At 44.5% G+C, this 16,006-nt stretch overlaps 1 protein-coding gene and 1 long non-coding RNA gene across 4 annotated transcripts in view; both read left to right on the top strand.

Moving 5' to 3' along the window:
- The window catches only part of SLC30A10 (solute carrier family 30 member 10), a 41,496-nt gene extending 30,080 nt beyond the window's left edge, over positions 1–11,416 (top strand). For all 3 annotated transcript variants that reach the window (XM_059413356.1, XM_059413355.1, XM_059413357.1), the window contains exons 3-4: positions 3,244–3,483; positions 6,421–11,416. In XM_059413356.1, coding sequence (XP_059269339.1) covers positions 3,244–3,483; positions 6,421–6,920 — 740 coding nt within the window. In that variant the 3' untranslated portion in view covers positions 6,921–11,416. The remainder of the gene's footprint in view (positions 1–3,243; positions 3,484–6,420) is intronic.
- A 2,081-nt stretch (positions 11,417–13,497) lies between these two features.
- Positions 13,498–16,006, top strand: part of LOC132026199 (uncharacterized) — a 28,034-nt gene continuing 25,525 nt past the window's right edge. Inside the window, exon 1 of the long non-coding RNA XR_009406824.1 lies at positions 13,498–13,563. This is a non-coding gene — a long non-coding RNA (uncharacterized LOC132026199). The remainder of the gene's footprint in view (positions 13,564–16,006) is intronic.

Here is a 16,006-nt window from a genome sequence, read left to right as displayed (position 1 = left end):
TTGACTTCCTCAAGGTCCATGGCGCACAGAGACTCTCAGGGTCTATGACGTCACACTGAGTGTACTTGTCTCGCATGCTGCCTGATGCGCACATCCTTACCTGAGGCCTCCCTTGACCTTCCTGCCTGGAATACTTTCTTTCTGAGCTCTGTCTGCTTGGAACCCCGCTGCCTGTTGAGGTTCGTCCCTGCTTCAGAGTCCTGCCCAATTGCCTCCTCTCTCGAGATGCTGTCCCTGAGATTGTCTGTCACAGGGAATCACACCCCCCCCCCCCCAGCCTGAGGTTCCTGGTGCCCTTTTCTGAGAATCCTGCCAGTGGACTCTGGTCCCTGGAGGATGATGACCAGGCCTTCTTCGTCTTTGCACGGGAGGCCAGAAAACACACTATAATATCCAGTCTCTGGAATTTGAAGGAATCAGGCTTTAAGAGGATTTTCAAACTGAAGGCCATGATAGGTTGACTCATAAAACCAATTTAGTAGAATATGATGAGCATTTAGAAAATTAACCAGAATTGAATGAAAAAGAATAGAAAATAGTAATAAGTCATGTGTTAGGATAGGCTTTGTTTTTTCACGTTTGTTTCAGGGCGTCTCTCTGGGTGTGCTAGGAGGCAAAATGTGATTCTTACTGTGGATTATGGGAAAAAGAAGTTTGAAAGCTATTTTATGTAATTATGAGGGACTAGCAGGGAGCTTTCTTAGGAGGAAAACATGAAATGGGAATCTAGGGTGTCTATGAGGCAGGGTGCACAGTGGTTTTCTACGCAGACTTGTATCCCCACTCGAACCCTTTCTGGTTCTGTGATCTTGGATAAGTTACTCAGCTACTCCATGCCTCGGTTCCCTCATTTGTAAAATGGAGAGGGTAACCGCTTCAGAGAGTCTTAATATGTAAGGACATGGGACACACTTACAACAACGTCTGATGCATGTTTGTTAACTGGCAATACAATTATTATCATTAAGTAAAAGACAGAAGTCACTCTATGTCATGGGAGTTATGACCGACCAACCAGAAAATACTGTTTCGTTGAGTGCCTGCATTGTGTGCTTCTGGTGCTAAAATATAAACACAAGAAATGCAGAACATGGCCCTTGTCTTCACGTCACTTAGCGACTAATGGAGGAAACCAGGCTGTCATGCAGGAAACAGAGGATGAAAGTGGTCTCAGGTGGTAAAACTGATGTCAAGTGCAAATAGGGAATACTTGGTTTTTGTATTTTTATAGTTCTACCGGGTGCTTCCCTGGAGAGGGTCCAAGCTTTGATCTTCAGGTTTCCCTGGAGGAACAAGGAATATAGACCAGCTCTTGGGAATTTCTCTTTGTGGCTAAGAACAAGGACTGGGGAGTAAAAAGCTTTTCCAGAGGTGGGGTGTGGGAAAGGGGGCACAGAATTAGAAAATGGAATTGTTTAATCTATTTATTGAATCAGGATCCTGTTCTAACAACTAAACACTCTGCCAGAAGGGAAAGGAAAGATACTTTGTATTTCTGTATTATTTGGGGGTGGGAGGAAGTTTGCCACAAATTGCATTTAGTATGTTTACAGAATGCCTTTTCACCTCTGATGCTACTCAGCTACGCAGAATCCTAAAAGTATTGCCAAAAAGAAGCATTCGTCCAATTAAACCATCTTCCAAGTGAGACTGTTTGGTTGTAGCCACAAGTGAGTTATGAGGATTTAGGATTCAACCCCGTCGATCTGTGGGATCCCTGGAGAGACAAAACGAGCCTTTCTTAATCTATACGTTTTTTTCTAGAGCAGTGTTCTGGAACTTTCATGTGAGTTTCGGGCCCCTGTGGTCTTGTTAAAAGTGTAGACTCTGATTCCATAGCCTCAGACATGGGGCCTGAGATTCTGCATCTCTCACCAGCTTCTGGGGTTGCTGATGCTGCCAGTCCACGCACCAGACTGACTAGCAGGGGTCTGATGTCTTCTGCAGAAAAAAAAAAAAAACAAAACCAAACCAACCAAACAAAAAAAAAACCTAGTATTTATATTTTTAAGAATTCTTCTGACAAAGTTTTCACCTAAATCCCAGTTTAGTCTGTGTGTCGCATACAACTGGACACCCAGATCTTCTGTGTTAGATGGCATATTTTTTGTATCATAATCAAAACATTGAAGGTTGGTTCCCTCAGCTAAATAATCGTGACGTTATTATCTCTTAAATTTTAATTTAATTTTATTTTGACAAATGGCTCTTAATTCAGCGGCAGTGTTGCTGGAGACCCTTCTTTTTTTTTTTTTTTTTAAGACTTTTATTTATTTATTTATTTGACAGAGAGCACAAGTAAGCAGAGCAGCAGGCAGAGGGAGAGGGAGAAGCAGACTCTCCGCTGAGCAGGGAGCCCGATGTGGGGCTTGATCTAAGGATGCTAGGATCAGGACCTGAGCTGAAGGCAGATGCTTAACTGACTGAGCCACCCGGGCACCCCTGGAGACCCTTCTTAAGGACCTTTCAAACGAGATCCAGTTTAAATGACAGGGGCTAAGTGAGGAAAAGGCAAAGGCACGTAGGAAAGGGGGAAATGGATCAAGGGAGAGGGAAGACAAGAAATAACAAGAACCACTCTCTCTCTCTCTCTCATTTTTTTTTTTTTTTTAAGATTGTGTTTATTTATTTGACACAGAGAGAGTGAGCACAAGCAGGGGGAACAGCAGACAGAGGGAGGGGGAGAAGCAGGCTCCCCGCTGAGCAGGGAGCCCGATGTGGGGCTCAATCCCAGGACTCTGGGATCATGACCTGAGCCAAAGTCAAACGCTTAATGGACTGAGCCATCCGGATGCGCCAAGATCCTCTCTCTTGATAAGTCTTAGTTCCTTCTCCTCTTCAAAATGCTTAAACCCATTTAAATCACAGATACGTGTCTGAAAGAATAAGAAGCCATTTGCACAACGTCTGTTTAGCAGTTCGGTGCCTTCTGACGAGTGGCAGGCAGACGTGGTGAGGTACCGTGAACAGACAGTGGCTTTCCCCAAGGGGGTCCGCAGCTCCGAATCTTCCTAGGCTATTATGCATTCTCTGGGTCCTGGGACGCTGGCCTAGGGATTTGTTTTCTGCAAAGTAGCGGACGTTTTTTTTTTTCTTTCCTCATTTGAATCCATCCTGTTCTTCTAACCAAAAAGAAAACAAATAGCAACTGGTCTTCTTAGACTTGGCAACCCAGGTCACGGAGCGCCCCATGGCTCCCAAATGTGGATCTGTGCTTGAGAGGTCTTTCTTCCTTCCCAACAGGTGTGCTTTTGCACGTGATGGGCGATGCCCTGGGGTCAGTGGTCGTGGTGGTCGCGGCCATCATATTCTATGTGCGTCCCCTGCCCCCTGAGGACCCGTGTAACTGGCAGTGCTACATCGACCCCAGCCTGACTATCTTCATGGTCATTATCATTTTGTCATCTGCCTTCCCACTCATCAAGGAGACTGCTGCCATTCTGCTGCAGATGGTCCCCAAAGGCCTGAACATGGAAGAGCTGAGTGAGTCACGTGGTCCTTATCTAGAAACATGCATGTCTAATGCTCCCCGGGTTCAAAGGGCTGGTGTTATTTCACAGCAGTGTTTATGTATCTTGAAATACTGTAAATCACCTGGCCACAGAGACATCTATCATATGTTTGGTAGCCTAGTAAGATGACTCACAGCTCCAAGAACCAAAGGTCCTTTGCAACCCATGACTCTCTGACTCGGCCACAGATTTTTGAGACTCGAGTGTTGGGCAGAACCTGCTCCTTGGGTCCTACCTTCACCTCAGAGATTGATTTTTTTTTTTTTTTTTTTTTTTTTAAGATTTTATTTATTTATTTGACAGAGAGAGATTACAAGTAGGCAGAGAGGCAGGCAGAGAGAGAGAGGAGGAAGCAGGCTCCCTGCTGAGCAGAGAGCCCGATGCGGGACTCGATCCCAGGACCCTGAGATCATGACCTGAGCCGAAGGCAGCGGCTTAACCCACTGAGCCACCCAGGTGCCCTCAGAGATTGATTTTAAGTCCGGTAAGTTACCCTGCCAAGGACTTGATTTTTATTTTCCTTATTCTGAAAACAGGAATCATTCATTTGCATTTGGGATCCTGCTTTCTAGTGAGCTGGTTTTATATGGGCATGTAAGTCACCGTGTCTCTTGTGACACCCTGTTTAAATTTAAACATGAAATTAAAACAGGACCGTGTTTTAAATTCAGATCATTCATGGCCTCCTTCGGTAATGAAACCTCTTTGCTGGGCTCAAAGAGAAGGTCAATCTCCCACCTTAGTTATGTGCCTCTGAGCATACGTAGGGTAGAGACTTGGCTGAGCTGCTAACTGGGGACGATCCCAATGCTGGTGGGAAGCTGAATGTGCTTCTTTATTTCTAGTGTTTCTACCATGAGGTAGAGCCTGGCCCACTGTGGGGCTCAAAGTTGGAAGACCTTAACTTCATGACAGATCCCCGACAGGAGGTTTGAATGGGTCTTAATCCATTGTATGGCCATGGCTAGGCCTTCCCCTGGGAGGGCGTGATTTATGATGGTCACTGTTGGTTTGAGCCCCGCCAGCCCCCTGTTTAGGGGCATGCATTGGGACCCTTCTCGGGCCACTGCCAACAGCCCGTGCTTCTCCTTGTCTTTCCCCCTGGATGTTCTTTTTGCCTTTTGGAGCCTCCTCTTGGGCAGCACTGCTTTATAGTCTCAGGGCCACTGAGGTGGTCAGCTCTCCAGCTGCTTTACCGTGCCGAGTCCCAACAACCAGCCTTCATTTCCTGCAACCTGCTATCCACCCAGTCCGGCAGGCAGAGGAGGAGGACGGTGGGGAAGGAGATACCTAGGAGCAGACACGCAGCATTGTCTCTCCCTTCCAGGAACTTGTTTTCCAGTTGAAGAAACAAGATAAGCATATCAAAGCAATTTGTGATAGATAATGGCTTATATTGCCTTTTAACCAAGTTATCTATATTTAAAAACGTTTAAAAAATAGATGGTAAGAACAGGAGCAACCCTTCTATGGGACTATTATACTATATGCTGGCAATGTTCTAAGTGCTTTACTTATATTCACTCGTTTTAATTCTGCAAGTAAACCTGTGGGGTACTATCATTATTATTCCCGACTTACAGATACGGAGACTGAGGCCCTGGGGGCTAGCTAAATTACCCAAGGCCGTGTCTAAACTGGGATTCAGACTCTGGCTATCTTACAGGGTCTTTGCTCCTAATCACTATTCCACATCATCTCTCTAAAGACATGCTTGTTCGGGAAAGTATGGAAAATATAGAAGACTTAAATAAAAAAACAGAAGTCTTGTAATCTTGCCACCCAGAAATTACCTCTTTTAATATTTTTTTAAAAGATTTTATTTATTCATTTTGACAGACATAGATCACAAGTAGGCAGAGACGCAGGCAGAGAGAGAGGGGGAAGCAGGCCCCCTGCTGAGCAGAGAGCCTGACTCGGGGCTCCATCCCAGGACCCTGAGATCATGACCTGAGCTGAAGGCAGAGGCCTTAACCCACTGAGCCACCCAGGCGCCCCCTCTTTTAATATTTTTGAATCATTCAATGAAACAAGCTTTTAGCTGCACAAAATTTTTGTGTGTGTATATACACTGATGTTCACTTAAAAAAAAAAAAGATTGTGCTGTATATATAGTAAAACTACTTGATTTTTTCCACTTATAAATATCTTATATACTTCTCATATCCTTAAATATGCAACTTACTTATTAATGGCTGTAATCATATTCTTTTATATATAATTGATTTAACTATTTCCTTATTTCTGTTTTTTCATTAAAACAAAAAACACTGCCCAAACCATTTTTATAAATGAATGTTTGGGTGTTTCCCTATAGGTTAAATTCTGAGTACTAGATATGCTGGTAAAAGTTTTCCATTCAAAAAGTTCTCCTCTTTCAAAAAGACACCCTATTTCATACTCCAGGTACAGCCCGTCAGGGTGTCCATTCCCTTGTAAACTCACCAACCCTGGGAATTTTTTGGTATGTTGTTAAATTTCCTTTCTTGAATTGCCTTTTATGGGTTCATGATAGATGTATAGGGACTCAGAGAGGATGGAGAAGATTATGGGAAAATGTACCCATATATTGGGGCGCCTGGGTGGCTCAGTGGGTTAAAGCCTCTGCCTTTGGCTCAGGTCATGATCTCAGGGTCCTGAGATCGAGCCCCACATCATGCTCTCTGCTCGGCAGGGAGCCTGCTTCCCCCTCTCTCTCTGCCTGCCTCTGCCTACTTGTGATCTCTCTATCTCAAATAAATAAATAAAATCTTTTTTAAAAAAAGTACCCATATAGATACAGCTCTTTTTCTTCCCATTGATATAAATACATCATTTTGGTGAGAATGCCTTCAGGGACCGTGTCCCTTCCGTAGAGGTATCTTGTTTCCAGTAGCCCCCGCTAACTGTCTGCTCTTCCTTCTTGTAGTGAGCCAGCTCTCAGCTGTGCCGGGGATTAGCAGCATACATGAAGTGCACATCTGGGAACTTATAAGTGGAAAGATCATTGCCACACTGCACATCAAGTATCAGAAGGACAGGGGCTATCAGGACGCCAGTAGGAAAATTCGAGAGATCTTTCACAGTGCGGGAATCCACAATGTGACCATCCAGTTTGAGCAGGTGGACTTGAAGGACCCCGTGGAACAGAAGGACCTGCTGTTGCTCTGCAGCTCCCCCTGCATCTCTAAAGGCTGTGAGAAGCAGCTGTGCTGCCCTCCAGGGGCCCTACCCCTGGCCCACGTCAATGGCTGCGCAGAACACAATGGCTGTCCCCCTCTTGACACAACTCTGAGTGATAGCTTCGCTAGGCAAGAAACAACAGAAGTGGTTATCGAAGTATCTTCGGACAACTGTCTGAGTGACCATGGACAAGCTCTTAGCAAAACTCAGGAGGACCAACATTATGTCAACAGCACACATTTTTAATCTGGTCCCCACATAAACAGACTGTACAAACGAGGTATTCTGGCTGGTGGAAAGACCTGTGTGGGCTGTATCAAATCTGCGGTGTGCTCGCTCTGTGTTCAACGAGGGGCTGGTTGTTTGGGATGTTAATTGCATGTATCTGTTAATTTCTATATGACTGAGAACTTTACGTTGTCCCCGGTGTCTCAGGCTGCTCTTCAACAAACTCACTGTTTTAGTTTGAACATTTATTTTAAGAAGCAAGCTATGCTCGTATCTGTGTCAGGGACGTTGAAGGCTGGACTCTATGGCTGTGGACGCGGGATTCAAAGCAGTTCCTGGTTTATTTCCACTTACTAAGGTACAACACAATACATGTAACTTGTAGCTGACTCTCAGGTGAGCTCATAGCCAAGTACACCGAAAAAGCTTAAGAATCGTGATAGCTATTTTTTTTTTTCATTCCACTAGAAGATCACAAAAAGAGGAAAGTTGGATAGTCCTATCACTGCGGAAATTTTTTTCTTTGACTCATTTTTGAATAAATGAAAAGTGAATGTCTATTAGAGTAAAAAATATTCTCAGAACATTAGAGGAAGTGGAGTTTATTAGGGGAAGACAGAAAGAAAATCCATTGACTACCTCTTCATTTTGTGAGATGGAGGGAGAACTAATGTTTACTTTCCGCTGTGAAATGAATTATAGCTGCAGGGTGCTTGAGATGTTTAATGCATAAAATACCTTTTTTTCCACTTGGAAGTGTGGGAATATTTCCACTTTCTAATGTACAACACAATACATGTATCTTGTCTTGCAGAATCAGTCCCCTGGGACTGTTCTCATTTATTGCATAATGGCTCACTTTTCCTTTGGGTCTTTTTTTTTTTTTTTTTTTTTTTAATAGGATCACACTTATAAGTATAGCATTTACCAGGAGAACATGGATATTCCTGAGATAGAAGACTATATGACACTGAGTATTCATTCCTGCCAAAAAAAAAAACAAAAAAACAAAAAAACAAAAAAAACCAAGCTAGATTGACTTTTCTTTCACTAGGCATATTTTGAAGTATTTATTACAGTTGCCAACAAGTGACCTGATGGAAAAGCATATGTGTAGGGAAACATTGCTGCCTTTAAATGTGTCTTGGGGAGCTTAGAGTTTCCCTTCTTTCCTTTTCTGACTCTGATCCATATTACCAATTTCAAATAAATTTATTAGACTCTAATTTGGATCTATAATCGACTTACATTAGCATTGGAGAAGCGTCTGTCCTGTATTGAACACATTGTTGAGGCAGCAGTATTTTAATCAGAGGAGTTTCAAGATAGGTCTGAGAAGGTGGAAGATACCCTTGTAGAGAACTAGAGTCTTACCCGATGGGTTGCAAAATTAACTGGCAATGGTTGTCTCTTAGGCTCCAGGGACCGAGTCCTGTTTCATATCTGCACAGTAGTCAACAGAAATGCTGGCTTGGTCACGGAAAAAGCGCCCGCATTTTTCAGCACTAATACCGTCTTTAAAAAGGGCCTTCGTGTTCATTCTAAGGCTGAAATAAATAAGCAGCTGTGATCAGGAGGATAGGAATCTTTTCTCTTCCCTTGAAAATTTATGATCTGAGTTTAAATTGGCCATGAATTAAGTAAATGCATTTTTATCCCTAGCTGTTTATTGGACTAGTCTGTATAGCCAAAAGAAGGGTTAAAAAAAAAAGGACATTGTTTTTATTTTTGATACTAAAGGTTCAGCACGTACTCACAAAACAAAAACAAAAACAAAAACAAAAACCAGGGGATTCTCTTTGACGCTCACCACGGTGATGAGTGGATGAAATTCTAGACGAGTGTTGGTTGAGATGTCTTGACTAGAACCAAAGAAGAACTGTGTCCCTCATTTCCAAATTTGAAGATCTAATTTGATTTTACCTCGTTCTGCTTTTATCAAAAGATTATAATTTTACAGTTTCTTTGCAGCTGGCTAAAGAAATGCCTACTGGTTTATACCCAGATAATGTTCTTTTAGGTAAAGTCACTTAATTCGAATAGAACTAAATTTACCTCAGAAAAGTAGCTTTATGGACACTTACAAAGGGTTAATGTGAAATAATCCCTTTTAAGACAGTTCAAGTACATTTAAAGTGTTTGAGCAAGCTAATTCAGTGCAATATTTTTGTGTGAGGCTCGGTGCTTTCCTTCGTCTTCTCCAGCACTGTGATGCCTGCAGTCTGTCTGGTCTCTTTACTTGGGTTTTGCTCTCTCAGGGAAAGGCGGGATTTTTCTGTTCCTCTTTGAGGCAGCCTTGCCTGGTGGCAGTAGGTTTGATGAACAGTGGCGTTACCAACACAGTTTTTTTCTGAGATTAGAAAAACGCGATCGTTTATGTTAGCATCCCTGTGTGCGTAGGGCAGTTCCAGAGATCTTTCTCTTTTTTTAAGGAGATGAAAATAATTTTTGAAAAGTCTAGGGCATCCTCTGTGTGCCTGGTCAGGGACAGCCATCCTGCACACTAACCTAGATGACTCAAGGGATGGTGCTTGCTTCTTCTGCCGTCTGCCCTTCTGTCTCCATAGAAAGAGTCCATTCCTCTCTATTGCAGCATTGGCTGTGGGAGGTCCTGTGTTTGCTTTTATCGTCCCAATTTCAACTTTGGCTTGGAAGAGAGAGGTGAATTGTCTTCATGACCCGTGGCCATTATGAATATCCACGAGAGCTCTCAGGCTCCACTGTGGACAGCCAAAAAAAAAAAAAAAAAAAAGTATGATCCCTCTAATGACTGATAAAGCATCAATAAAATAGGGAGACATTGTTTGAGGAAGAATTAAAAATATTCTTTATATTGGTTATTTTTTTGTATCTTTTTGCCACTAGCTGGTCAAACTCTAGTTGGGGATAAATCAGGAATGCCAAGTTCTGTAGGAAAGCGTGCTTTCAAGATGAAAGAAATCACGGGAGTAGATTTGGGATTATAATAAAGGCAGCTGCCCTGTAAGTAAGAACTTCTGCTATGCTGTCTTAGCATTAGGGACATTTTCAACTGGATAATTCCTTGCTGTGTGGGGCAGTCCTCTGCATTGTACGATGTCGCGCAGCATGTCGGGCTCCTGCCCTCTCAGATACACACCCACGAATAGTGACAATAAAAAATGTCTCAGGACATCACCACTCTCTGGGCAAATTGGTCTCTAGTCCTGAGCCCACCGAGTTAACCTAACGATAGTTGAGAATTATTGTTGATAAAAGTCCCTCCAGAGCCCTGTAATCATTATAATGGGATCAGTTCTGCAGAATTCACTCTTTAAAAAATATTTTTCCAGGAGAGATCAAACAGTTCACCGAAATGACAGTCATCTGTACCTAGGAACTTTGGACATTTAAAGGGAAGATATAATTGGGGGTGGGGGAGGCCTTACAAATCCAATTAGGCAGATCAGTTGATGTAACAGTGAATGAAATGAAGAAAAAAGCATTTGTTCTCACTGTTCTGTCATGACCCCTTCAACTCATGAATGTCCTCAGTTTGATGAACTCCTTATAAAATGAGACCAGAAAATACCAGTACGATTGCTTGTGGGTGTCTAAGTTGTTTAATTCATCACTGGTTTTAAGCTTGATGAGGTTTCTTCTATTGGTTCCAGACAAGCAGCTCATCTTGGTGCCAAGGGCAAGTTTAGATCCTAAAAAAAATTCTGTATTGTCTGTGGTTTGCTTAATCCTTTGCCAACACATATCACATTTTTCCCTGGAGGGCCAGATACATTTCCTGCTTTTAAATATATCTTTACACTCTTGCAATTAAAGACTGCAAAAAAGGACTGTGTTAGGGGAAAACGCGTCCTGATTTGGGTTTTGAATTTAGACTGAATGATGGCTCCATGCCTATTGCCTAGCTTTGCCCTTCACCTGCTAAGTTTTTACCCATTTGTACTTCTGAGTGTATTTGCACATGAGTCGCCGCCACAAGTAGGAATGAAAGTGTTGAATCAGGAAAGTGGCTGCTCCAGTGGAAATTGCATCAGACCCTAATCCTCACCGTGATCTAAATGCCCTCATGACCTTGGAGATAAGCAAATGTGGATTGTCATGTTTGGAGCTTCTCTTTTCAGGTGTTTTATTCTGGACCTTTTCGTTTACATGGAACTTTCTTGAATATTGCTGCATGGATCACCTGTCTGTTCTTGGTACAAAGCCTGGCCAGAGACAACGAACCCGCTGTGAATTCTAGTGGGAATCTTCCAGGAAGGACGATGATATTTGGAGAAGGGTGACCCCTTCCAGCAGGTCCGAAGTTAATGTTACAGTATTATGGAGTTTTGTTGCTTCAAGTCTTCCTGTTGTCCTCACAGGCGATTTTGCCGAAGTGTCATTGTCGCCTTTGTGGGAACTATTCAAACTTGAAGATACAAGGTTTAAATAACTCATTGCGCATTCATGTGAAGTCCCCCAGTGATGTATGAACATGCCCACCTGTAACAGTGAAAGATGTTCAATGGTGCTGTAAGAGAAATTAAAAAAGAACCACACACACCACGCGTGACTGAGATGTTTCTGGAAGTCAGACGACAACTCGAAGTAGTTGAACTCACTTTGTCATTGCTGCTTACTCTAGTCCGGTTATCGCTCAGGAACCCTTCAGATCAGTTTTATGCTAATGTGGGACTAAGTCTCCATCTGTGTTTTGCTGCTGTCTTCTCCGTATCCCTCTGCCACTCTCCACCACCTGCAATGTCACAGGGCCCGTTTTAGCAAAAATGTCCCAGATTGACGCACTGGACTACTTACCATAGCCTGGACTTACCTGGTTTCCTAGGGGGCCTCGTGCGATGCAGGGCTGCCCAGTGGGGTTTGGGCAGGAGGGGAGCTCCTGGGATGGAGGGAATGGTGGAGAGGCGAGGCTTATTTTGGAGAAGTCCTATAGACTTTAAGAGGACCAGTCCTTGGTGCTTCCAATTGTTTTTAATCTGATCAGCCCATCGACTGATAACCGCGGGCACTTACTGGAAAATGTGCCAGTGGTTCTTGCCTCGAGGGAGATTACAGTCTACCCTGGAAGCTAAGTAAGACAGTCCAGCTTTGTGGGAGTTTAAGGAGACCGACTCCTAGCCTGGGGAGTGGGGCGTGGAGGATCTTGCGCTGAATGGGTTTTGGTCCTCAGATGTATGTACACATCCCAAGCCCTGGGCAGCACCTGCCAAAGAAGAGGGCTACACACTTCACCACCATGAGCGTCCCTCCACAATGAGTCTGCAGGCTGGAACAGAGGCCTGGGCTCAGGGCTCAGAGTACAGGATGCCTGAGGACTCCATCTAGTGGGGAGCCCTGTCTCCTCTGTCTCTCCCACTTGATGTTTCTTCATAGCATTGCCACTTTGTAACATTAAATCATACATTTACTCATTTATTTCCTGTGTCTCCCACTAGAGTAAAGCTATAGATGACCCACAGCTGTTCTTCAGCCCCCCTCCCGTGCTTGGAACACTGTTGCAGGACCTGGCACCAATAAATGCTGAATGAGTGAATGACTAAACACATGAATGAATGACTGGGCTCAACTTCTGGTGTTACCAGCTCTAGGATTTGGACAAATCCGTTAACTTCATGGAGCTTCAGGGTTTTTTGTTTTCTCTCTCTCTCTCTTTTTTTTTTTTTTTCCCAGTGATGAAGGCCTGTGTTCCCTTCGTTGTGGGGTTGTTGGAGGAGTCCTAGGAGACAGGGGAGCAGAGTTAAATGTCAAGTGATTTTGTTATCTTACATGTTAACCTGGCATTCACGATTTTCCTGTTCTTATCCTGCCTCCTCCCCTCTCTGTAACTCCAATGTTGTCAATTAAATATCATTTAACGCGAATTGGCATTAAATAATGCTACAATCAATGTGTGTGAAGGTGAAGAAAGGAAAGGCTTCATGGACGACTGGGCATTTGAAATTGGCCTTGGCGTAGTTCAGTGGGTGGAGAAAGGGGGGAAGGACAAGCCAGCCTGAAAGCTTAGACTTCATTCTTTAAGCAGTGGGCCCCAAAGCTTTTGTGGGGAGGGGGCTGCAGATTGGGGAGATGCAGGCGCTAGACTCTTCACCGTGGTGGAGGGGCGGGGTGGTTTTTTCCAGGCGCCTTCCCCACTGCACACACCCGGTGCTGCCTTGTTGCCCAGTGTTGGGGGCCTCTGCCATCTCTCCCCTCCTGTCCTGCCAGCATCTGAGCTCCACCAGCTGTGGCTGAGCCCAGTGGACACGTCCTCGAGCAGTCTGCACACACCCCTCCAAATTCCCAGGGAGTTTCTCTCACTTCTAAGATCAATGTTCCTCGGCGCATTTCTGCTCCAACCTTGCTGCCGCGTATAATGCTGCCTTTACTCCCATCCTATGTCTGGTCATTGAGCCCCATTACTGTTTTCATCAAGGACTCGATGTCAGTCCCTGCTTCTCAAATCTTGTCCCTGTCTCTCCGGTTCAGCTTGATCACCTCGCATCCGTGCTGTAGCAGAAGCCTCCCAAGCAGCCTCCTGTCCAGCTCCAAACTCCTGGTCAGCTTTCCTGCTTCTCTCTGTTCTGGGGGGAAGGGCAAAGGCAGCCTGTCCCAGAAGCTCCTTCTCTTACCTGGCCCCCAGCCTTATCTTCTGCCGCAGACGAGAAGCACGCAGATCCCCAGGGAAGCTGGAAGAGCAGAGCGGGTGAGGACGACTGGTAAATAGAATGTTGCGTGAGTCGGGAAGTGAATATCATACCTGTTCCTTTTACGCTCAGAAGTCATTTTCACTTTTCCCAGTTCTGGATTACATTCACTTAGTTACTTCCTTTCTGGTTTCTCTTTTTGGGCCACTTTCTTCCTTTTCTAAGTTAGTGTGTCTCGTGGCCCCATTCCTGTGGATGACAGACTCACGTGCCTGGTGTCCTGATTCAGGAAGGCAACCGGAAAGGGATGTATTCTGTGCCCAGAAGCAGAGCCATGATCTCCTCCTGGGCAGAGGGCGGACATTGTCACCTCGTATTTTCACCCGGGGATCCTAACATCGAGCACCAATATAGAGCACAAACATTTGGCGTGCCACATTGATTCTTTCAGGCTTGGAGATGCAAGAAGAAATTGGCATGGGATTTACAACCAAGGGCTGGGGGTGGGTATTTTGCCTGCATTTTCTCCAGGGAGGGAGCGGGGAGAGAGGGGAACGAATTCTCAGAGTGGCCCCATTGATACCAGCTTGAGGTGGGCCTGATAATCACCAGGGCTCCTATCTGCTTCAGAAAGCTGGAACCTAAAGCAAATCGTGCAGACAACCGTGAGTTTGTGGCTATAATCTGATGTTCAGAGGTATTCAGAAAAACACTAATAGGACACTTTGGAAAGAGCAAGATTTGATGCTTGCTTTATAGCTCTTGCTTTCTGTGGTTTAAACTTTCCCTGCACGGTGCTTCCTAAGTGGGGAGAGATGATTTGGCTCATTGTACCACCAAAGCTACATTACAGAAAAGTGCTTTACCGAGAGATTCTATCACATGAATTAACATATATTGTGGAGTAGAACTTCAAGTTTGAGCATTCTGGCTTCCAAACTGGCCTGCCGTTATCCCATGAGCTGCTTGACTTCAGGAAGAATAGCGTCTGTGAATAAAAAAAGCTCTCCAGGCTTCAGTCAAATGGGAGAAAATTAGAATTCTTGCCTCTTGACATTGTTGTTGGGGTGATAGGAGATCGCTCCTGTGGGTCTCAGCATAGGGGGAGAATGCTAGATCTTAAAACCCCACTTTAAGAGGTAAGAATTCAAGTAGAATTATTCCCCCCTTTAAAGCTTTTATTTATTTATTTGTCGGAGAGAGGGAGAGAGCACAAGCAGGTGGAGCAGCAGGCAGAGGGAGAAGCAGGAGCAAGGAGCCAGATGCCGACTTGATCATGGGTTGCTGTGATCATGATCTGAGCCAAAGGCAAGTGCTTGACAGACTGAGCTACCCAGGTGTCCCGCCAAGCAGATTTCTTCTTCTTCTTCTTTTTAAAGATTTTATTGATTTATTTGACAGAAAGAGACACATCAAGAGAGGAAACACAAGCAGGGGGAGTGGGAGAGGGAGAAGCAGGCTTCCCACCGAGCCCGATGTGGGGCTCGATCCCGGGGCCCTGTGTTCATGACCTGAGCTGAAGGCAGATGCTTAAAGACTGAGCCACCCAGGTGCCCCAAGCAGATTTATTCTTATTTTAACTTACAACTCGCAATGGAAATGCCAAATATGTAGAGCATAGATCAACCTGGTTAGATTTAAAATGCCTTGAAGGTAGAGGTCACATTGTACGACATCGCCAGGAAACAGTACAGACCTGGTCACATGACCGAAGATCCCAGACGTCTTCTTCCCAGGGAAAAATAAAATATATCCAATGCTGAAGGGCTTCATTGTAACACCAGGGCTCAGTTCCAAAGGACCTTAATTCTTGGACAAGGTGACACCTTCAACAGCATGTGATTGCCGAGGGATCAGTGGGTCCCAGATTCCGGTCAGAGGCAGTGAGGGCTTCCAGTGAACCTGGCTGGACATGCCCTTCTGTCCTTGATCTCCGGCCAGAGACCACTGGGGTCAACAAGTGGGGCTTCACGCCCCGTGCAGACGGGAGACTGCAGACCCTGGGGAACCGTGCCCCAAGGGTCTGTTCACCAGATGGACTTTGGTTTAGGATAGACTTTGGGTTTGCGTTAGGTGATTCGGGGGAAGATTCATGGAAATGGGGTTTTGTCGTGGGTGGAATGTTGCCAGCATTATCCCAAAGGGATCAATTCCATGACTGGGTCTTAAAAAAAAAAAAAATTGAAATAGGGGCATCTGGGTGGCTCAGTTGGTTAAGCATATGCCTTGAGCTCAGGTCTTGATCCCAGAGTCCTAGTTTCGAGCCTCACATCAGGATCCCTGATCAGCAGGGAGCCTGCTTCTCCCTCTGTCTGCCACTCCTCCTGCTTGTGCTCTGTCTCTCTCTCTGATAAATAAATAAAATCTTAAAAAAAAAAAACCTGCTCTCATTAAAAAAAATTGAAGTAAAATTGCTATACAATGTTATATTAGCTTCAGGTATAGGACATAAAGACTTAATATTTGTATATATTACAAAATGATCACTGTAAATTTAGTTAT

The sequence above is a fragment of the Mustela nigripes genome, chromosome 10 (genome assembly GCF_022355385.1).
Source record: "Mustela nigripes isolate SB6536 chromosome 10, MUSNIG.SB6536, whole genome shotgun sequence".
Taxonomy (NCBI): Eukaryota; Metazoa; Chordata; class Mammalia; order Carnivora; family Mustelidae; genus Mustela; species Mustela nigripes.
Note: the sequence above shows the minus strand (reverse complement) of the source record. Positions and strands in the feature narration are given on the sequence as shown.